The 24,092-nt window shown below is 50.7% G+C and overlaps 1 protein-coding gene across 1 annotated transcript in view; it reads left to right on the top strand.

The window, feature by feature from the left end:
• Positions 1–23,294, top strand: part of LOC137349116 (proteasome activator complex subunit 2-like) — a 30,689-nt gene extending 7,395 nt beyond the window's left edge. The window contains exons 4-11 of the mRNA XM_068014473.1: positions 2,471–2,554; positions 9,119–9,176; positions 10,487–10,584; positions 11,442–11,510; positions 17,752–17,819; positions 21,686–21,740; positions 22,577–22,663; positions 23,003–23,294. Coding sequence (XP_067870574.1) covers positions 2,471–2,554; positions 9,119–9,176; positions 10,487–10,584; positions 11,442–11,510; positions 17,752–17,819; positions 21,686–21,740; positions 22,577–22,663; positions 23,003–23,086 — 603 coding nt within the window. The 3' untranslated portion in view covers positions 23,087–23,294. The remainder of the gene's footprint in view (positions 1–2,470; positions 2,555–9,118; positions 9,177–10,486; positions 10,585–11,441; positions 11,511–17,751; positions 17,820–21,685; positions 21,741–22,576; positions 22,664–23,002) is intronic.
• The last annotated feature ends 798 nt before the right edge of the window (positions 23,295–24,092 follow it).

The raw sequence follows: 24,092 nt of genomic DNA, 5'->3' as shown, positions 1-24,092 counted from the left end.
GGGGAAGGAGGGCCGTAATTTAAATAAGTGGCGGGGCCTCCTACACAGCCGGTGCACAGAGTCACTGGTGTGTCGGCCATTTTGGGAAGAAGTGTAGGCCTCAGGCTTCTTCAGTAATATTGAGAATGACTGTCCTTTGACATCGTGGCAGCATTTGACCGAGTATGGCATCAAGGAGCCCGAGCAAAACTGAAATCAATGGGAATCAGGGGGAAAACTCTCTGCTAGTTGGAGTCATACCAAGCGCAAAGGAAGATGGTTGTGGTTGTTGGAGGTCAATCATCTGAGTTCCAGGACATCACTGCAGGAGTTCCTCAGGGTAGTGTCCTCGGTCCAACCATCTTCAGCTGCTTCATCAATGACCTTCCTTCAATCATAAGGTCAGAAGTGGGGATGTTCGCTGATGATTGCACAATGTTCGGCACCATTCGTGACTCCTCAAATACTGAAGCAGTCCGTGTAGAAATGCAGCAAGACCTGGACAATATCCAGGCTTGGGCTGATAAGTGGCAAGTAACATGCGCGCCACACAAGTGCCAGGCAATGACCATCTCCAACAAGAGAGAATCTAACCATCTCCCCTTGACAATCAACGGCATTACCATCGCTGAATCCCCCCACTATCAACATCCTGGGGGCTACCATTGACCAGAAGCTGAACTGGAGTAGCCATACAAATACCGTGGTTACAAGAGCAGGTCAGAGGCTGGGAATCCTGCAGTGAATAACTCACCTCCTGACTCCCCAAAGCCTGTCCACCATCTACAAGGCACAAGTCAGGAGTGTGATGGAATACTCTCCACTTGCCTGGATGGGTGCAGCACCAACAACACTCAAGAAGCTCGACACCATCCAGGACAAAACAGCCCGTTTGATTGGCACCCCATCCACAAACATTCACTTCCTCCATCACCGACGCACAGTGACAGCAGTGTGTACCATCTACAAGATGCACTGCAGCAACGCACCAAGGCTACTTAGACAGCACCTTCCAGACCCAAGACCTCGACCAACTAGAAGGACAAGGGCAGCAGATGCATGGGAACACCACCACCTGCAAGTTCCCCTTCAAGTCACACACCATCCTGACTTGGAACTATATCGCCGTTCCTTCACTGTCATTGGGTCAAAATTCTGAAACTCCCTTCCTAACAGCACTGTGGGTGTACCTACCCCACATGGACTGCAGCGGTTCAAGAAGGCAGCTCACCACCACCTTCTCAAGGGCAATTAGGGATGGGCAATAAATGCTGGCCTGGCCAGTGACGCCCACATCCCCATTCTATTGGTCTATTGTGCACAGTTCTGCGCTCCAAATTATATAGAGGAGATAGGGGCAATGGAAAAGATGCAAAAAAAGATTCACGAGGATGATACCAGAACTGAAATAAAAACAGGAAATGCTGGAAATACTCAGCAGGTCTGGCAGCATCTGTGGAGAGAGAAGCAGAGTTAACGTTTCAGGTCAGTGACCCTTCATCAGAACTGACAAAGGTTCGAAATGTAATAGGTTTTAAGCAAATAAAGCGGGGGCGGGGCAAAGGAGAACAAAAGGGGAGGTGTTGATAGGACCAGACAGTCACAGAGAATAACTGACAAGGAGGTCATGGGGGCAAAGGCAAAGGGTGTGTTAATAGTGTGTTGAAAGACAAAGTGTTAGTGCAGAGAGGGTGTTAAATGACAGAATAATGAAAGCCCTAGGCAAAAGCACGAACATGAAACAAAAAACAGTGGGCAGGCACATGGTTAGAAAAAAATGAATGATGAAACAAACTAAAATAAAAATAAAAAAAGGGGAGGGGGCCCAGTCATGCTCTGAAATTATTGAACTCAATGCTCAATCCAGTCGGCTGTATCGTGCCTAATCGATAAATGAGATGCTGTTCCTCGAGCTTGCATTGATACCAGAACCGTGAGTTCATATCAGGGGAAAAAATGAACAGACTGCCGCTCTTTTCTCTCGAGAGGAGAAGGCGGAGGGGGTCAACCTGATAGAGGTCTTTAAGAAAGGGTTCGATAGGGTAGAGATAGAGAAGATGTTTCCACTTGTGAGGGAGACCAAAACTGAGGATCACAACTGTAAGCTATTCAGTAATAAATCCAATCGGGAATTTGGGATAAACCTTTTTCCCCAGAGAGAGGTGAGAAAGTGGAACTCGCTGGCACAGGGAGTGGTTGAGGTGAACAGTATCGATGCATTTGAGGGGAAGCTGGATGAAGAAATGAGGGAGAAAGGAATAGAGGGTTAGGCTGATGGGGGTGAGAGGAAGCTTGTGTGGGGCCTAAACAATAGGCTGGGCCGAAGGGCCTGTTTCTGTGCTGTAAAATATCATAACGATGGTTCCTCGGGTCTGCGGGTTAGTGGAGGTCAGGTCTCCAGCCCGAGGGATAGGTTGGACAGGGGCCGGGCGAGGATAGAGGGGAGCTGTTGGAACTGGTCTCTGATCTGTCTTGTTCCCATCCGTTGCAGGCCGACATTCTGAACCTCGCGGATTTATCGCTGACTCACGGAGAGCTGGACATCCCGATCCCAGACCCGCCCAAGAAGGAAGAGGTTAGCGGCTGGGGGCCGGGGGATTGGGGGTGGGGAGGACAGCGGTGGGGTGTGGGGGAGGGGCAGGCATTTGCTGCAAAGCGTGTCCTGGGCCCTCGACCCCATGCCCTATGACCCCACTGAAAGGTCACTCGCTCGGAGCCCACGGTTGCAGGGGCGCTCACGACGTTTGAAAAGAGCAGGAAGGAAGGAGGACGAGTTGTGCACAGGAAGATCCCGCCAACAGCAATGTGATAAATGACCGGATAATCAGTCTCAGGAATCAATGTTAGCCCCAGAATACTGGTGTGAACTCCCCCCGCTACCCGCCCCGCTCTTTTCCCAGTAGCAGCCGTGGGATCTTTGATATCCACCTGAGAGGACAGACACAGTCCTCGGTTTAACGCCGCATCCGAAAGACGGCACCCCCGACAGGGCAGCGCTCCCTCAGTCCCAGCGCTGGGAGTATTGGCCCTGGATTATGGGGCTCAAGTGTCTGGAGCGGGGACTCAAAATCATGAGCTTCGGACTCGGGACTGAGCCACGGCTGGCGTGATGGAATACTCTCCACTTGCCTGGATGGGTGCAGCTCCAACAACACTCAAGAAGCTCGACACCATCCAGGACAAAGCAGCCCTCTTGATTGGCACCCCATCCACTAACACTCACTCCCTCCACCACCGACGCACAGTGGCAGCAGTGTGTACCATCTACAAGATCCACTGCAGCAACTCACCAAGGCTCCTTAGACAGCACCTTCCAAACCTGTGACCTCTACCAACTAGAAGGACAAGGGCAGTAGATGCATGGGAACACCACCGCCTGCAAGTTCCCCTCCAAGTCACACACCATCCTGACTTGGAACTATGTCGCCGTTCCTTCACTGTCGCTGGGTCAAAATCCTGGAACTCCCTTCCTAACAGCACTGTGGGTGTACCTACCCCACATGGACTGCAGCGGTTCAAGAGGGCAGCTCACCACCACCTTCTCAAGGGCAATTAGGGATGGGCAATAAATGCTGGCCTGGCCAGTGACGCCCACATCCCCTGAATGAATAAAAAAAAAAGGATGGGATGGTGTGTGGAATGGAAAGAGAGCGGGAGAGTGAGAGAGAATAAGGGCCACATTTAGCAGTATGGTTGAGTTAAAGGTTCACCCTCTATCGCTGTGCCTTCCCCTGTATACTCCAGTAATTACACCTTCTGATGTCACTTCATGGCTGCTTGATAACACTGTGCTTCCTTATCCTTGTGAATCTCTCATCCCCCAAAAAAGCTGTTGGTGTGGGGGTTGTCACTTGACATTTTCAAGACTGAGATCGATAGGTTTTTTGTTGGGGAAGGGCATCAGGTGATGGAGCGCAGGCGATGGAGTTCATGTACAGGTCCAAGGGGCTGAATGGCCTCTTCCTGTTATAGAATAGAATCATTGAATGGTTGCAGCACACAAGGAGGCTATTCGGCCCGTTGTGTCTCTGCTGGCTCTCTGAAGGAGCAACTCACCTAGTGCCAATCCCAGTAAGCCCTGCACGTTCTTCCTTTTCATGTAAGTCTAAATCCCTTTTGAATGCTTCAATTGAACCTGCCTCCACCGCACTCTCAGGCAGCGCGTTCCAGACCTTAACCACTCGCCTGCACTAAAACGTCTTTTTCCTCATGTGACCATTGCTTCTTTTGCCAATTACCTTCAATCTATGCCCTCTCGTTCTCGATCCTTCCACCAGCATCCAGACGCCTTGTGATTTTGAACACCTCCGTCAAATCTCCTCTCAGCCTTCTCTTCTCCAGAGAAAACAGTACCCAACTTCCATAATCTTTCCACATAACTGCAGTTCCTCATCCCTGGAACCATTCTCGTGAATCTTTTCTGTACTCTCTCCAATGCCCTCGCGTCTTTCCTAAAGTGTGGTGCCCAGAACTGGACACAATATTCCAGCTGAGGCTGAGCTGTTGTCTTATACAAGTTCAACATAATTTCCTTGCTCTTGTACTCTGTGCCCCTATTAATAAAGCCCAGGATACTGTATGCTTTATTAACTGCTCTTCAACCTGTCCTGCTACCTTCAATGACTTACGCATATATACAGGTCCCTCTGCTCCTGCACCCCCTTTAGAATTGTACCCTTTATTCTATATTGTCTCCATGTTCTTCCTACCAAAATGAATCACCTCACTTTTCTCTACATTGAACTTCATCTGCCACCTGTCTGCCCATTCCACCAACTTGTCTATGTCCTTTTGAAGTGCTACACTATCCTCCTCACAGTTCACAATGCTTCCAAGCTTTGTATCATCCGCAAGTTTTGAAATTGTGCCCTTTACACCAAGGTCGAGGTCATTAATATATTTCTGGAAAAGCAAGGGTCCCAACACTGGTCCCTGGGGAACTCCACTACAAACAATCCTCCAGCCTGAAAAACGTTGATTTAACCAGTAATCTCTGTTTCCTGTCACTCAGCCAATTCTGTATCCTGTTCATTCCATGGGCTCTAACTTTGCTGACAAGTCTGTTATGTGTGGCACTTTATCAAATGCCTTTTGGAAGTCCATGTACACCACATCACCCACAGTCCCCTCATCAACCCTCTCTGTTAACCCATCAAAAACTCAAGCAGGTTAGTTAAACACGATTTGCCCTGAACAAATCCGTACTGGCTTTCCTTAATTAATCCACATTTGTCACAGTGACTGTTAATTTTGTCCCAGATTATTGTTTCTAAAAGCTTTCCCACCACCGAAGTTAAACTGACTGGCCCGTAGTTGCTGGGTTTATCCTTACACCCTTTTTGATCAAGGGTATAACATTTGCAATTCTCCAGTCCTCTGGTACCACCCCTGTATATAAGGAGGATTGGAAGATTATGGCCAGTGCCTCTGCAATTTCCATCCTTACTTCCCTCAGCATCCCTGGATACATCTCATCCGATCCTGGCGTCTTATCAACTTTTAAGTACAGACAGTCTATTCAATACCTTCTCCTCCAGGACCTCTAGGGTTGTAATCTCAGGATTACTCCCTGAGTCACGTGCCAGTGAGGCTAGAAATAGGAAGATAGTGCAGCTAAACACATGGCTGAGCAGCTGGTGTAGAAGGGAGGGTTTCAGATATCTGGACCATTGGGCTCTCTTCAGGGACAGATGGGACCTGTACAAGAAGGACGGGTTGCATATAAACTGGAGGGGCACTAATATCTTGGCTGCAAGGTTTGCTAGCGTCACTCGGGAGGGTTTAAACTAGTGTGGCAGGGGGGTGGGAACCAGAGCAGTAGGACAGCTAGTGAAATAAATGAGGAGGACATAGTAAATAAGGCCTGTAGGACTAAGAGGAAGAGCAGGCAGCGAGATGTTGCTGAGCACAGCGGGACTGGTGGTCTGAAGTGCATTTGTTTCAATGCGAGAAGTAAAACAGGTAAGGCAGATGAACTTAGAGCTTGGATTAGTACTTGGAAATATGATGTTGTTGCTATTACAGAGACTTGGTTGAGGGAAGGGCAGGATTGGCAGCTAAATGTTCCAGGCTTTAGAAGCTTCAGGCGGGATAGAGGGGGATGTAAAAGGGGTGGGGAGTTGCATTACTGGTTAAGGAGAATATCACAGCTGTACTGCGGGAGGACACCTCAGAGGGGTCATGCACCGAGGCAATATGGGTGGAGCTCAGGAATAGGAAGGGTGCAGTCACGATGTTGGGGGTTTACTACAGGCCTCCCAACAGCCAGCGGGAGGTAGAGGAGCAGATATGTAGACAGATTTTGGAAAGATGTAGAGGTAACAGGGTTGTGGTGGTGGGTGATTTTAACTTCCCCTATATTGACTGGGACTCACTTAATGCTAGGGGCTTGGATGGGGCAGAATTTGTAAGGAGCATCCAGGAGGGCTTCTTGAAACAATATGTAGATAGTCTAACTAGGGATGGGGCCATTCTGGACCTGGTATTGGGGAATGAGCCCGGCCAGGTGGTCGAAGTTTCAGTGGGGGCGCATTTCAGGAGCAGTGACCATAATTCCATAAGTTTTAAGGTACTTGTGGATAAGGATAAGAGTAGTCCTCGGGTGAAGGTGCTAAATTGGGGGAAGGCTAATTATAACAATATTAGGCAGGAACTGAAGAATTTAGATTGGGGCGGCTGTTTGAGGGTAAATCAACATCTGACATGTGGGAGTCTTTCAAACGTCAGCTGATTAGAATCCAGGACCAGCATGTTCCTGTGAGGAAGAAAGACAAGTTTGGCAAGTTTCGGGAAGCTTGGATAACACGGGATATTGTGAGCCTAGTCAAAAAGAAATAGGAAGCATTTGTGAGGGCTGGAAGTCTAGGAACAGATGAAGCACTTGAGGAATATAAAGACAGTAGGAAGGAACTTAAGCAAGGAGTTAGGAGGGCGAAAAGGGGTCATGAAAAGTCATTGGCAAACAGGATTAAGGAAAATCCCAAGGCTTTTTATACATATATAAAGAGCAAGAGGGTAACCAGGGAAAGGGTCGGCCCACTCAAGGACAGAGATGGGAATCTATGCGTGGAGCCAGAGGAAATGGGTGAGGTGCTAAATGAGTACTTTGCATCAGTATTCACCAAGGAGAAGGACTTGGTGGATGATGAGCCTAGGGAAGGGAGTGCAGATAGTCTCAGTCATCTCATTATCAAAAAGGAGGAGGTGTTGGGTGTCTTGCAAAGTATTAAGGTAGATAAGTCCCCAGGGCCTGATGGGATCTACCCTAGAATACTGAGGGAGGCAAGGGAAGAAATTGCTGGGGCCTTGACAGAAACCTTTGCATCCTCATTGGCTACAGGTGAGGTCCCAGAGGACTGGAGAATAGCCAATGTTGTTCCTTTGTTTAAGAAGGGTGGCAAGGATAATCCAGGAAATTATAGGCTATTAGAAAGGATTATTCGGGACAGGATTTACTCCCATTTGGAGACAAACAAACTTATTAGCGCGAGACAGCATGGTTTTGTGAAGGGGAGGTCGTGTCTTACTAATTTGAGTTTTTTGAGGAAGTGACGAAGATGATTGATGAAGGAATTGCAGTGGATGTTTTCTATATGGACTTTAGTAAAGCCTTTGACAAGGTCCCGCATGGCAGACTGGTACAAAAGGTGAAGTCACACGGGATCAGAGGTGAGCTGGCAAGATGGATACAGAACTGGCTCGGTCACAGAAGACAGAGGGTAACAGTGGATGGGTGTTTTTCTGAATGGAGGGATGTGACTAGTGGTGTTCCGCAGGGATCCGTGCTGGGACCTTTGCTCTTTGTAGTATATATAAATGATTTGGCGGAAAATGTAGCTGGTCTGATTAGTAAGTTTGCGGACGACACAAAGGTTGGTGGAGTTGCGGATAATGATGAGGATTGTCAAAGGATACAGCAGGATATAGATCGGTTGGAGACTTGGGCGGAGAAATGGCAGATGGAGTTTAATCCGGACAAATGTGAGGTAATGCATTTTGGAAGGTCTAATGCAGGTGGGAAGTATACAGTAAATGGCTGAACCCTTAGGAGTATTGACAGGCAGAGAGATCTGGGCGTACAGTTCCACAGGTCACTGAAAGTGGCAACGCAGGTGGATAAGGTAGTCAAGAAGGCATACGGCATGCTTGCCTTCATCGGTCGCGGCATAGAATATAAAAATTGGCAAGTCATGCTGCAGCTGTACAGAACCTTAGTTTGGCCATACTTAGAATATTGCGTGCAATTCTGGTCGCCACACTACCAGAACAACGTGGAGGCTTTGGAGAGGGTACAGTGGAGGTTTACCAGGATGTTGCCTGGTCTGGAGGGCATTAGCTATGAGGAGAGGTTGGAAAAACTCGGATTGTTTTCACTGGAACGATGGAGGTGGAGGGGCGACATGATAGAGGTTTACAAAGTTATGAGCGGCATGGACAGAGTGGATAGTCAGAAGCTTTTTCCCAGGGTGGAAGAGTCAGTTACTAGGGGACATCGGTTTAAGGTGCGAGGGGCAAAGTTTAGAGGGGATGTGCGAGGCAAGGTTTTTACACAGAGGGTGGTGAGTGCCTGGAACTTGCTGCCAGGGGAGGTGGAGGAAGCAGATACGATAGCGACGTTTAAGAGGCATCTTGACAAATACACGAATAGGAAGGGAATAGAGGGATATGGGCCCCGGAAGTGCAGAGGTGTTATTTTCGGCAGGCATCAAGATCGGCGCAGGCTTGGAGGGCCGAATGGCCTGTTCCTGTGCTGTACTGTTCTTTGTTCTCCTTGTCAGTTTTCAACCCACTTCTTTCAACACGACCTGGGCAGCATCTTCTTCCTTTAATTTCATTTAATATTCATTTAATACCTCAGCCATGCCCCCTGCCTGCATGTGTAAGTCCACTTTTTGGTCCCTAACAAGCCCCACCCCCTTTTACCAACCTGAAGGTATTGTGCAACAGGCCCGAGGGGCTGAATGGCCTCCTCCTGTTCCTGTGTGTGGCTTCCCTCCGGCCGCCATTTTAAATCGCCTCCCTCAAAATGGCGGACGGGTGAATCCTCATCCAATTGCTGAGTTACATTGAAACGACACCCACCCCGCGAGCTCCGAGCTGACTGGCTCCTCTTAAACCCGGCTGTTGTGTCCGTCTGCAGGAGAGCGACAGCAAAGCGTCGGAGACGGAGGAAGGGAAGGAGAAAAAGAAGGAGAAACGTGAGTGACTTTGCTGCCTTACGGGGCCGGACGGAGGATTTAAAATGGCGTCGGTTCAACGGCCTGTCCCTTCCCTCCCCCGCAGGTGCTGACAGCTCGCACGCCTCCCCCACCCACCCCACTCCCCCCCACCCCTTGCCCAGCTGGGAGACAGGAGCCCCACCCACAACGTGCCCGAGCATTTCCAATTTGGGAAGATCGGACAGTCGTGAATTGTTCATCATCTTTCACGGGATGTGGTTGTTGCTGGCAAGGCTGGCATTTATTGCCCATCCCCTATTGCCCCTTGACGACGGAGTGGCTTGCTCGGCCATTTCAGAGGGCAGTAAAGAGTCAACCACATTGCTGTGGGTCTGGAATCACATGTAGGCCAGACCGGGTGAGAACAGCAGATTTCCTTCCCGAAAGGACATCAGTGAACCAGATGGGTTTTTACAACAATCGATGAAAGTTTCACGGCACCATCACTGAGACTAGCTTTTAATTCCAGATTTTTTTTTTAATTAACTGAATTAAAATTCCACCAGCTGCCGTGGTGGGATTTGAACCAGTGTCCGCAGGAAATTAGGCTGGACCCCTGGATTACAAGCCCAGTGACATCACCACTGTCTCCCCGACAGTCGGGGGGAATCAAACCCTCAGGTCGGACTGTGACCGTACCCGGGCAGGGGTTGGGGGCGGGGCAGTGGACTTCTATCCTCTTTTCCGGAAGGCCTGCCAAATTTAGCGCCAGTCAGGCACTTCAGCGGACAGCGGCGGGCCTTCTGCAGGATTTCGGATCCCGTCGCCAGAGGTCCCGGTCCTTGGTGAGCTGCCCGGCAATCAGAGGCCGGCGGCTGCAGTGGAAGGAAGTGCCTGCTGCTCGGGGGAGCGCCGACCGGAGGCCGAGGAGTGTGGCTGGAGCCAGGCCTCAGGTAGGTTAGGGTGGTGGGGGGGAGGCGGTGGGGGGGGGGGGTGGCCCTCAGCAGACCCCCCCTCTTCCTGATGCCCGGTCCCTCGTTCATGCACAAAGTGCCTGTTGAACGGAATTTCGTGTCGTGCTTCCCCGCTTGGCGACAGGGCAAACCCGGTGCATGGGTAATTGTGGCTGTGGTGGGAAGAGGCCCAATCGGGGGATAATTGCCTGGTTAGGGGCCTCAATTTTGGGGGGTAGGGAAGGGAGGAAGGGTTGGGCGGGGGAATGAAATCTGGGCTCTCCCTCCTCTGTGTGGGCGCAGAACGCACTGGGATCAGGGCCCATACGCTGACGGGGCAGGGAAATTCAATTCCTCGTACCAGGCCACTTAATCCTTTGATCTATTCACACACAGCTCCAAAGTGTGGCCTGCTGAAAGCTAATGAGAAGATCCTAACGTTAATCCAGCGCGTCAAACCAGAACTCAGGACACTGAAGGAGACTTGCATCACGGTGAGTGATGGAGCAGGGGAGACCTCATAGAGACAGGTACAATACAGAGCTCCCTCTACATTACCCAGTGTTATAGTGAGCTCTCCCAGAGACAGGTACAATACAGAGCTCCCTCTACATTACCCAGTGTTATAGTGAGCTCTACCAGAGACAGGTACAATACAGAGCTCCCTCTACATTACCCAGTGTTATAGTGAGCTCTCCCAGAGACAGGTGCAATACAGAGCTCCCTCTACATTACCCAGTGTTATAGTGAGCTCTCCCAGAGACAGGTACAATACAGAGCTCCCTCTACATTACCCAGTGTTATAGTGAGCTCTCCCAGAGACAGATACAATACAGAGCTCCCTCTACATTACCCAGTGTTATAGTGAGCTCTACCAGAGACAGGTACAATACAGAGCTCCCTCTACATTACCCAGTGTTATAGTGAGCTCTCCCAGAGACAGGTGCAATACAGAGCCCCCTCTACATTACCCAGTGTCATAGTGAGCTCACCCAGGGACAGGTACAATACAGAGCTCCCTCTACATTACCCAGTGTTATAGTGAGCTCTCCCAGAGACAGGTACAATACGGAGCTCCCTCTACATTACCCAATGTTATAGTGAGCTCTCCCAGAGACAGGTACAATACAGAGCTCCCTCTACATTACCCAATGTTATAGTGAGCTCTCCCAGAGACAGGTACAATACAGAGCTCCCTCTACATTACCCAGTGTTATAGTGAGCTCTCCCAGAGACAGGTACAATACAGAGCTCCCTCTACATTACCCAGTGTGGCACTGAGCTCTCCCAGAGACAGCGTCTGCCGTCACTTTCTTTCCACTGACGTCTTGTCCCATTCCCATTTTTCCAGCTGACCACCTGGATTCAGTACCAGGTGCCGAAGATTGAAGACGGGAATGATTTTGGAGTGGCCATTCAGGTGAGCCAGCGGCCTCTCCCGCCCCCCAGAGATGTCAATTATTCGTGTGACTTACCTTATGAATTGGAATGACACATGATGCGGGGGACCGGGGGGGCCTATTTTGTGCTGGATTAATGCTCCGGCGTAGTACTGAGGACATGCCACCCTGACGGACGTGCCCTCCTTCGGAGAGACATCGAACCCTTCCCCGTCTGCCCTCCCAGGTGGACTATGAGATCCCGCGGGCGCTGTTTGGAAGCCGAGCAGTGGGGTAATTCTCCTCGGTGTCCTGGGAGACAATGCCTATCCACCGAGCGACACCACTGCAAACAGATGATCTGCTCGTTGTCGCATTGCCGTCCGTGGGATCTTGCTGTGCGCAAACTGCCCGCCTCGTCTCCCACATCAGAGCGGTGACCGCGCTTCAAGGAGAAAAGTAGCCGAGTGGGTGCCAAACGCTATGCGACGCCCTGAGGCGGGGGAAAGGTGCTACAGGAACGCGAGTCTTTCTCCGCGGCTGATGGACTGTGTGATCGGCTGACTGTTGAGGGCCCCTATTTTGTGTTAGGCTGGTGGATTGTGGAGGGGGTGGGGTGTGGGGTCGGGGGTGGGGGTTGGGTCTCCCCCCTCGCCCAGTCGGAGAGATGGCACAGGCCAAGGACAGTCTGTTGAAAGGGTTGGGTTGCTGTGCAGCAGGCCAGGCCCCATCCCGTGCCGGGGACATGGCTGGTCGGCGTCCTTCCTTCTATGAAAGATGATGGACTCGCAGCAAACAATCCGCTTCGGTGGGGTGTCTCCTCTTGGTTCACCTTCGCTGATGGCCGTGAAGGCCGATCCTGGAGAGGCAGGTTCTGCCACAAGTGCTGCAGGTGAAGCTGCCGAGTTGACACTGCGAGTTGTTGTTTTTGACGTTGGCGCCTGTTGCCGAGCTGCTGTAACAACTGGTCGTCGTGGTAGTGCAGACCAGTCCACAGGGTGTGTCGACATTTCCCTCTTTCGCCAGATAGTGACTCCCAGGTGCGATAGTCGACATTTAGGGCCTTCATGTCACACTTGCAAGCATCCTTGAAGTGGAGTTTTGGGTGCCCCACTGGTCGTCTGGCCCCGTCTACCTCACTACACAGAAGGTCCTTGGGTATGTGACCGTCTTCCATCTTGCAGACATGTCCCATCCATCGAGGCCACCTCCGTTTGATTAGTGACAACACACTTGGGAGTTCTGCTTTTGAGAGGACTGCCACATTTGTGATTTTTGTCCTGCCAGGATATACCCATAATGCTTCCTCATAGAAAGGAGTTAATCCACCTTGCTGTGAACACCCCTCCCACCGCTGCGCACCCCTCCCGACTCCCCACAACCAACACCTGCCCACCCCCCCCACTGAGACTGCGTTACCCTGAATAATTGTTTCCCTTCACGCCAATCAGGTGAGCCCGCTGGCCCCGGCGCCTCACCTCCGAGGGAGTTGCGGGGGGGGCGCGTGTGCCGGCAAGCGTCCGTGGTAACGTGGTGAGGCGGGTTTACCGGGGCGGGCACACCTCACCTTCCGCCGTCAGCAAATCGAGAGGGGGTCGACGCCAAAGGGGAGTGCCGGTTAGCAATTTGGGGGATCTGTGAGTCGAGGGAACTGACCGGCTCGCGAAGGGCGAGATCGCGGAGGGGACGGCATCTGACGTTTCTTTCCTCCCTTTCCCCCGTTGCCGAGAGGAACCGATGATGTCGTTGCTGGGCGGCGTCAGGAGACGAAGGTGTGAGCGTGGGTGGGGACAGGTCGGGCGGAGATCCGTGCGGGTTTGTCCCGATTTACTGGTGTATTTACGGGAACAGGAGGAGGCCATTCAGCCCCTCGGGCCTGTTACACAGGGACAGGAGGAGGCCATTCAGCCCCTCGGGCCTGTTACACAGGGACAGGAGGAGGCCATTCAGCCCCTCGGGCCTGTTCCGCCATTTATTTAGATCAATGGCAGATCTGTATCTTTTCTCCATCAATCGGCCTTGGTTCTCTAACCCTTAAGGCCTTACCTAACAAAAGTCTATCAATATAATAAAAGCAAAATACTGCAGATGCTGGAAATCTGAAATAAAAACGAGAAACGCTGGAAATACTCAGCAGGGTCTGGCAGCATCTGTGGAGAGAGAAGCAGAGTTAACGTTTCAGGGTCAGTGACCCTTCATCAGTTCTGATGAAAAGTCTATCAATCTCTGCTTTGAATTTTTTTTTTGTTGGGGGGGGCGGGGGGAGGAGGAGGAAGAGAGTTCCAGATTTCCATCAGCCCCTGTGTGAAGAAGTGTTTCCTGACATCACCCCTGAACGGCCTGGCTCTAAATTATAAGGTTCCGCGCCCCCCCCCCCCCCTTGGTCTGAACTCCCCTCAAACAGAGGAAATAGTTTCTCTCTATCGACCCGATTGAATCCTTTAATCTTCTTGTATACCTTGATTAATCTTCTACACTCGAAGGAATACAGGCTTAGTCGACACGGCCTGTCCTTGTAATTTAACCCCTTTATCCCCGTGTCATTCTGGTGAATCTCTGCAACCCTCTCCAAGGCTGCTCCGGCCTCCCTGAGGTGCAGTGCCCCAGAACTGAACACAGTTCTCCAGATCGGGGCCCGGCCATAGCTCTGTGCAGCTGAAGCAGACCTTCCACCCCCTTTGTAATCCAGCCCCTCGAGATAAAGGCCGACATCCCATTAGCACTTTCAAATTACATTTTTTTTTGTACCCATCCACTATTTGTTGGTGATTCCTGTACAATGTCTCCGCTTTGCCACAGTTCCCAGCTTCCCACTATTTAGAAAATTAAATGTTGGGAGGTTATGTAGATGCGGTTTACAATAGAGGAAGATGTCGTCATGCCGACGTCCCAAGGGAACTGTTAATGAATCAGGGACTCTATAAAATTAACGTAAGCAACGTTAACAGTAATGAAGATAATAATGTCACCAAAGATTGATAAATCTCCAGGACCAGATGGATTCCATCCCAGGGTTTTAAAGGAAGTAGGTGAGAACATTTTATTTGTTCATGGGATGTGGGGGTCACTGGCCAGGCCAGCATTTGTTGCCCATCCCTAATTGCCCTTGAGAAGGTGGTGGTGAGCTGCCTTCTTGAACCGCTGCAGTCCATGTGGGGTAGGTACACCCACAGCGCTGTTAGGAAGGGAGTTCCAGGATTTTGACCCAGCGACAGTGAAGGAACGGCGATTATAGTTCCAAGTCAGGATGCCCTAAGTATAATCTTACAAAGTTCTCTCGATGCCTTTAAGTTGGAAAATTGTGCATGTCTCTCCTTTATTTCAGAATGGTGAGAGGGGGAAACCAGGGAATTACAGACCTGTTAGCCCAACGTCTGTTGTCGGGAAATTGCTAGAGTCTATAATTAAGGATAGGGTGACCGAACACATTGAAAATTTTCAGCTGCTCAGAGAGAGAGCGTGGATTTGTAAAGGGCAGGTCATGCATGACAAATCCGGCTGAATATTTTTGAAGAGCGGACTAAAGTAGTGGACAGGGGAATGTCTATGGATGATATTTCTATGGACTTCCAGAAGGCGTTTGATAAAGTTCCACAGAAGAGACTGTTAACTGAAGTTGAAGCTCATGCAATTGAAGATAAGTTATTGGCCAGGTTAGGAAATGGGCTGAGAGGGAGGAGACAGAGAGTAGGGATAATGGGCAGGTATTCGAATTGGCAGGATGTGTCTAGTGATGTCCGGCAAGGGTCTGTGTTGGAAAACTACTCACTGTACTCATTAACAGCTTGGATGATGGGATGGAGAGCCACCTCTCCAAGTTTTCTGTTGACACAAAGATAGGCAGCATTGTAAGCAGTGTGGATAGAAGCATAAAATTACAAAGGGAATATTCATTATTTAAGTGAATGGGAAACTGTGGCAAATGGATTTCAATGTAAGTAAATGTGACATCATCCACATTGAACCTAAAATGGATAAAACAACATACTTCTTAAATGGTGAAAAGCTAGAAACAGTGAAGGTCCAAAGACACTTGGCTCTTCAGGTACACAGGTCATTAAAATGTCCTGGACAGGTACAGAAAATAATCAAATAGGCTAATGGAATGCTGGCCTTTATATCTCGAGGGCTAGAATACAAGGGGGTTGAAGTCATGCTTCAGCTGTTTAAAGCCCTGGTTAGACCACACCTGGAGTACTGTGAGCAGATCTGGGCACCACACCTTAGGAAGGATAGATTGGCCTTGGAGGGAATGCAGTGTAGATTCACCAGAATGATAACTGGTCTCCAAGGGTTAAATTACGGGACAGATAACACAAACCAGGGTTGTATTCCCTGGAATTTTGACGGTTGAGGGGTGATAGGATCAAAGTTTTCAAGATATTAAGGGGAACTGGTAGGGTAGAGAGAGACAATCTATTCCTGCTGGTTGGGGAGTCTAGGGCGAGGGGGCAAAGTCTAAATACAGAGCTGGACCTTTCACAGTGAAATTAGGAAACACTTCTACACACTCAGCTGGTAGAAGGTTGGAACTCTCTTCCGCCAATGGCAATTGATGCTGGGTCAATTATTAATTTTAAATCTGACATTGATAGATTTTTGTTAACCAAAAGTATGAAGGGATACGGGGCAAAGGGGGGTTTCTGGAGTTAGGTCACTGATCAGCCCTGATCTCACTGAATGGCGGAACTGGTTCGAGGGGCTGAATGGCTCCCCTCCTTTCAGTGTTCCTAGTTTGGGAAGAGTAGGGGGTGGTGTTTTGGCTTCAGTACCCTCCCCAGAGTCCCAACCAGAGAGAAGTTGAAAGTAGGCAGGGTCCTGTTCCTGGTCAGTTTTAATGTAAGGTGCAGTGTGTGTGTGTGAGAGACGATCAGGTCAGGACACGTTAGGATCAGTTATCATATTCCCCACCTCACTCCCTGTTCAAATAGCCTTCAAGTGCTCCATGACAATGATAACAACAACTTGCATTTATGTGGCGCCTTTAACATGCTCAAGGCACTTCACAGGAGCGTTATAAAACAAAATCTGACACTGAGCCACATTGGGAGATATTCAGACATGTGACCTAAAGCTTGGTCAAAGAGGCAGGTTTTTAAGGAGCATCTTAAAGGAGGAGAGAGAGGGGTGTAGAGAGGCGGAGAGGTTCAGGGAGGGAATTCCAGAGCTCGGGGCCCAGGCAGCTGAAGGCACGGCCGCCAATGGTGGAGCCATTAAAATCGGGGGGGGGGTGGTGGTGGTGCTCAATTGGCCGGAATTAGATGAGCGCAGAGATCTTGGAGGGTCGTGGGGGCTGGAGGAGGTTACAGAGATAGGGAGGGGGGCGAGGTCACAGAGGGATTCGAAAACAAGGATGAGAATTTTACAATCGAGGCGGTGCTTTACCAGGAGCCAGTGTAGGTCAGCGAGCAAAGTGGGGGTAACAGGGGAACGGGACTTGGTGCGAGTTGGGACACGGGGCAGCAGCAGAGATTTGGATGAGCTCGGGTTTACGGAGGGTGGAATGTGGGAGACCAGCCAGGAGTGCCACGCTGCTGCACGAGGGGAGGCTGCATGAGTGAGGTACCAAAGAGTAGCTGGTGCCTGTAGATTCCGCCCCACAAGCCAGCAGACTTCAGGGGGATGAGGGGGAACTTTTTTTAAAAATTCTTTCATGGGACGTGGGTGTCAGCATTTGTTGCCCATCCCTAATTTCCCTTGGCAGCTGAGTGGCTCGCTGGGTCATTTCAAAGGGCTGTTAAGAGTCAACCACATTGCTGTAGGTCTGGAGCCACATGTAGGCCAGACCGGGTAAGGCTGGCAGATTTCCTTCCCGAAAGGACATGAGTGAACCAGATGGGTTTTTACGACAGTTGATAGTTTCACAGCACCATTATTGAGACTTGCCTTCAATTCCAGGTCTTTATTAATTAAATTTAATCCTGCCAGCCGTGGTGGGATTTGAACCCGTGTCCCCAGGAAATTAGCCTGGACGCCTGGATTACAAGCCCTGTGACATTACCACTGCACCACCATCTCCCCAACATGAGTTGGGCAGAGCAAGCAGGACAAGGGCTTTCCAGGTTGAGCAGCCTTCGATCAGCTCCCTGCCGTCCCACTGTGGAGAGAAACGGGGGGGATATCGGGTTGACTATGGTGGGGGTGGGGGGGGGCAGGGGAAGAGGTGTCTGTTTACATTCCTTGCTGGAAGGGCCAGGTAGGGAGATAGGTAGAAGTGGAAGGGGAGGAGAGGGCTGGATTGATAATCAGGAGAGTGACGGCCTCTAAATGTGTTTCCCTCAGGAAAAGATTCTGGAGCGGACCGCGGCAGTGAAGACCAAAGTGGAGGGATTCCAGACCAGTATCACCAAGTACGCCTGCTCTAGAATGAAAGCCAAATACTGCGGATGCTGGAAATCCGAAATAAAAAACAGAAAGTGCTGGAAATACTCAGCGGGTCTGGCAGCATCTGTGGAGAGAGAAGCAGAGTTAACGTTTCAGGGTCAGCGACCCTTCTTCGGAACCGGCAAAGGTTCGAAATGTAATCGGCTTTGAGCAAGTGAAAGAGGGCGGGGAGGGAGAAGAACACAAGGGAAGGTCCGTGATAGGGTCGAGGGCCAGGAGAGATTAAATGACAAAGATGTCACGGAACGAAAGGCAAAGAGAGTGCTGATAGCTGCAGTGAAAGACCCGGCATTAGTCCAGAGAGAGTGTTAATGACAGAATAATGAACAGCTCTGGCCAAAAGCAAAAATATGAAAAACAAGTTTTAAGACTGGCACTAGTTTTAGACTAGTTTTTTTTAAAAAAAACAATCAAAACGGGTCTCAAGGTCTGAAATTGTTGACTCAACATTTTGAGTTCAAAATTTCAGAGCATGACTGCCATTTTTAAAATTTAATTAAATTTTTTAACCACGTGCCTGTCTTAAACTTGTTTTTCCTGTTTGTGCTTTTGGACGGAGCTGCTCATTATTCTGTCATTAACACTCTCTGGGCTAATACTTTGTCTTTCACTACAACTATTACCCCTCCCTTTGCCTTTTATTCCGTGACCACTTTGTCATTTATTATCTCTCCTGCCCTATCTCTGCCCTAACACACTCCTTCACTTTTGTTCTTCCCTCTCCCCCTTTCACGTGCTCAAAGCCCATTACTTTTCTAATCTTTGCAAGTTCTGACGAAAGGTCACTGACCCTGAAACGTTAACTCTGTTTCTCCCTCAACTGATTCTACCGGACCTGCTGAGCACTTCCAGCACTTTCTGTTATTACGCCTGCTCTAGAGGTATTGAGAATTTGCCTGTCCCTTCACTCTCACAGGGTGCTACTGCACATACACACAGACTGCTCCCCCATACACATACATCTGTGTGTACACACAGCACATACATACACAGTCTCACATGTAAACACAGCCTGTTCCCCGCTTATGCATGCACGGTCACAGGTGTATACACAGCCTACTCCCCCGCACACACGGTCATGTGTACACACAGCCTGCTCCCCCCGCCCCCCCCCCCCCCCCGCATTCTCAGTTACACGTGTACACACAACCTCTTCCCCTGCTTAGGCGCACACAATTACAGGTGTACACACAGCCTGCTACCCTGTGTATATGGTCATAGATGTACACAGCCTGCTCCCCAGCGCACGGACACACACACTTATAAGTGTACACGCAGCTTGCTCCCGTGCACATGGTCTCACGTGTATACAGAGCCTGCTCCCCACACTCTCAGTCACACGTGTACACACAACCTCTTCCCCCGCACACACGGTCACACACGTGCACACACACAGGTACACACGGTCACACATGTATGGACAGCCTGCTTCTCCCACATGCACATAAGATCATAAGAAATAGGAGCAGGAGTAGGCCATTCGGCCCCTCGAGCCTGCCCCACCATTCAATAAGATCTGGCTGATCTGATTGTGGCCTTAACACCACATTCCCGCCTGCCCTCCCCCGTAACCCTTGACTCCCGTGTCAATCAAAAATCTGTCTAACTCAATCTATTCAATGATCCAGCCTCCTGCTCTCTGGGGAAGAGAATTCCAAAGATTAACAACACTCGGAGAGAAGAAATTCCTCCTCATCCCTGTCTTAAATGGGTGACCCCTTATTCTGAAACTCTGCTCCCTAGTTCTAGATTCCCCCACGAGGGGAAACATCCTCTCAGCATCTACCCTGTCAAACCCCCTTAAAACCTGACATGTTTCAATCAGATCAACCCCTCATTCTTCTAAACTCCAATGAGTACAGGCCCAACCTGCTCAACCTTTCCTCATAAGACAACCCCTTCATCCCAGGAATCAGCCGAGTGAACCTTCTCTGAACTGCTTCCAATGCAAGTACGTCCCTCCTTAAATAAGGTGACCAAAACTGCACGGAGTACTCTCGGTGCGGTCTCACCAACCTCTTGTACAGTTGTAGCAAGACTTCCCTACTTTTATACTCCAACGCCCCCTTACAATAAAGGCCAGCTTCCGTTTGCCTTCTGAATTACTTGCTGTACCTGTATGTTGACTTTTCGTGATTCATGAACGAGAAAATCCAGATCCCTCTGTACCGCAGCATTCTGCAATCTCCCTCTGTTTAAATAATATTCTGCTTTTCGATTCTTCTTGCCAAAGTGGATAACCTCACGGTTTCCCACATTATTCTCCATCTGCCAAGTTTTTTCCCGCTCACTTAACCTATCCCTATCCCTTTGCAGACTCTCTGTGCCCTCCTCACAACTTGCTTTCCTACCTATCTTTGTATCGTCAGCATATTTGGCTGCAATACACTCTTGTCCCTTCATCCAAGTCATGGATATAGATTGTCACATGGTTACATACGTGCACACAGCCTGCTCCTTCATGCACACACGTGCACACATACACACCGATGGAGGATGAGGTAGATGGCCCCCTCCCATCTCCCCCTGTCAAACTCTCAGAGACCCTGATCGGTACAAATGCATACACTGACATGTACACCCACTAACATATATACACATGCACACAGATCATGTGTACGTACATACATTGACATAGGTACACACACACACATTTACACACCTGCATATGCTGGGTGCTGCTTTGGCTCCACGCTACAGGAAGGATGTTGCCCTGTTGCCCTGCAAACTTGTTTCCTCTTCAGATAATTATCTAATTCCCTTTTGGAAGCCTCGATTGGCTCTGCCTCCACCGCACTCTCAGGCAGTGCGTTCCAGATCCGAACCACTCACTGCGTGAAAGAGTTCTTCCTCATGTCACCGTTGGTTCTTTTGCCAGTCACCTTAAATCGGTGCCCTCTGGTTCTCAACCACTTTCTCCCTCTCTACCCTGTCCAGACCCCTCGTGATTTTGAACACCTCTATCAGATCGCCTCTTTATCTTCTCTTCTCCAAGGAGAACTGTCCCAGCTTCTCCAATCTGTCCACGGAGCTGAAATGCTTCATCCATTCACGTAAACCATTTCTGCGCCCTCTCTAAAACCTTCACATCCTTCCCAAAGTGTGGTCCCAAGAAGTGGACACAATACTCCAGCTGAGGCTGAACCAGAGTTTTATAAAGGTTCGTGACTTCTTTGCTTTTGGACACTATGCTTCTATATATAAAGCCCAGGATCCCGTGTGCTTTATTAACCACTTTCTCAACCTGTCCTGCCACCTTTGGTGATTTGTGCACATATACCCCCAGGTCCCTCTGCTCCTGCACCCCCTTTAGGATTGTACCCTTTGTTTTATATTGAGAGAGAGTACAGCACAGGATTTATTCAGACACTGATATCTGCGGAGGTACAAATATCGAGAAATACTGGGGCTGTTTTCATTAAGTCGGGTTGCTTAAGGTGATTTGGTCGAGATGTTTAAAACAGGGAGATCACGGATAGAACAGGTGTTGAAGGGTCAAGGATGAGAGGACAGAGATACGGGATTAAATTAAGGGGAGAGTGCTGGGGAAACCTTTTTATGCAGAGGCACAAACCCGAGTAAATGGTTGAAGCAGACACCAGGGAGGCGTTTAAAGATTGCTTTGGCATCATTAGTTGAAGGAAAAAAAGGAAAGGGATTTGGGACAGGGTGGGCTGAAGGGCCTGTTACTGGTTGTATAACACACACACACACTTACACATCACACACTCCCACCCGGTTGCCGCCCCTATCCCTCTCTGGCCTTTTGCATAGGGATGACCTGCACGCACACAACCCTCAGTGACTTTCCTCCCTTCTCTGGTCACTCTAGGTACTTCACTGAACGAGGAGATGCAGTCGCCAAAGCTTCGAAGGACACACATGTGGTAAGTAAACACTCAGCGTCAACCGGCAGCTAGCCTGCGGGGCAGTGGGCCCAGACCTAGTGAGGCGGGGGGTGGGGGGGGCAGGCCCTGACCTCCGGCCTGCTGAGGTGGTGGGCATAGACCTCAAGCCTGCTGGGAGGTGGGCCAATGAGCCAACCTCAGGCCTTTGGGACGGGGCGGTTCCAAACTTCGGGTTTGCGGGGGTGGGCCAAGACCCCAGGCCTGCTGGGGGTGGGCCCAGACCTCAGGCCTGGGGGTAGGGGGGGAAATGGACCCAGACCTCAGGTCTGCTGGGGTGTGGGCCAGACCTCGGGCCTGTGGCAGAGGCGGGGGAGCTCAGACCTCAGGCCTGGGGGTAGGGGGGGAAATGGACCCAGACCTCAGGTCTGCTGGGGTGTGGGACCAGACCTCGGGCCTGTGGCGAGGGTGGGCCCCGACCTCAGGCCTACTGGGGTGATGGGCTCGGACCTCGGCCTGCTGGGAGGTGGGCCAATGGGCCATCCTCGGGCCCTGTGGCTGAGTCCAGACTTCGGTTTGTGGGGGTGGGCCAAGATCTCAGGTCTGCTGGGGGTTGGGCCCAGACCTCGGGCCTGCTGGGGGTGATGGGCCCAGACCTTGGCCTGAACAGGCGGACTTAAATCTGCACCTGCGCGAGGGGTTGGGAGTTTCTGTTAAGAGTCCCACCCGTACGGGCAGTAATTTCCAGATCACAGCTGCCGACCCGGCACCACCACCATAGCGCTGGGGGCGGGGGGGATGCCAGTGCGAGCCCTGCAGGGTGTCCCCCACACTCCGAACGCCAGGCCTCTCATGGTTCCTCCGGTTGCCTATTTCAGATGGATTACCGCCAGCTGGTCCATGAGAAGGACGAGGCCGCCTACGTGGACATCAGAGCGATGATCATGGACATCAGGGGCTTCTACGTAAGTAGCGAGAACGAAGTGGGTAGGTACCCCTGGTGTGGGGGGTGGGGGAGGTACAGCGAGGGGGGGGGGGGCGTGTGCAACTACAGGCACACGGCCTCTGGGGGAGGGACTATTACTAATGCACACCCTCTGGCCGGGGGGGGGTGGGGGAACAGTTACTCTCGCGCACTCCCTCCTCTCTATGATTGGGGGCATTGGTGGGGTCAAGGGGTCGGACACTGACCTTTCACCCCCTGGGTACCCGGGGTCGATTGCAGGCTCGTCCTGAGGGGTGGGGTTGCGACGAGCGTCTCCTCCCTCTCTCTGATGACCTCTCCCTATCTCTCTCCCTTTCAGGTCGAGCTGCTGGACATCATCATTAAGAACGCAGAGAAGCTTACCAAGCCTAAGGGCGAGGAAAAGTCCTTCTCCATGTACTGAATGGAGCAATGAGTGTGCGGGGGCGGAGGGGGGGGAAGGGGAGGGGGTGTGGAGTGGGTGTGGAGAGGTAGGGCATTAACTACTTTTAACAGGCAACCAGTCTGCAAGACAACATCGTCTGGACACTGTGATCTGTGCACTTAGTCCCATATCGTCTCATAAAGTGGCTTCATGTTTTATGGATCTCTAATAAAGTTTATGTTTTGAATACAGAGCAGTGTCTGTTTTTGCACCTCCTTATCGCACTCGGTCTCGCTCTCTCTCTCAGTCAGAAAGTCACTCCAGAGAATCGAGCTCCCCTCAATCCGGAGCCGACACTCCCGGTGCCAGTACCGAGGGAGCACGGCAGGCGGGCGGGCGGGCGGGGTGGATTGCCACCTTTCAGATGAGACGTTCAGCCCAAACCCACTCCTCTCCCGTCCCCGAATCTCTCTTTGACATCAAACCATTGCGTGATACAGAAATCTCGTACAACAACTCCTTGCGTTTATATCGAGCTTTAATTGCAGGAGCTCCGACAAGCGAGTCCTAAACGGAGGAAGAGATGCCATCTGAAATATCTCACCAGCCGTTCTGACGGACAAAGGCTGCAGTAGAATGAAGCCCCGCCCCCCCTCCCCCTCCCCCAATTGTCTTGGTTTCCTTGACATTGGATCAAGGTGTCGTTCTGTCCCGATACACGTGGAAGCTGGTGTGCAACGGTTGCTCCAGGTTAGAAGACGTCACCCACAGGCGTCTTCCTTTCTGATACGTACTCCAAGCTCCGCGGCGACCAGCGAATGGTGACGGGAGCAGGGCCGCTTTGTCTGGAAGCTTCCAATCATGACCTGGCACGGAGGCGGGAGTTACAAGGAATCAACCTCATCAGCCATCTTCGGACTCACGGAAGACAAGCATTCTCGCCTGCGAGGTACAGCCAATAATAATAAGAATGTAATAAACTCACCCAAGGCCTCTTCACAGCTGTAAATTAACACTAAGCTACAAAGGAGGGGTGACAGAAGCT

Source organism: Heterodontus francisci, chromosome 34 (assembly GCF_036365525.1).
Source record: "Heterodontus francisci isolate sHetFra1 chromosome 34, sHetFra1.hap1, whole genome shotgun sequence".
In the NCBI taxonomy this organism is placed as follows: Eukaryota; Metazoa; Chordata; class Chondrichthyes; order Heterodontiformes; family Heterodontidae; genus Heterodontus; species Heterodontus francisci.
This window is presented reverse-complemented; position numbering and strand designations above follow the sequence as displayed.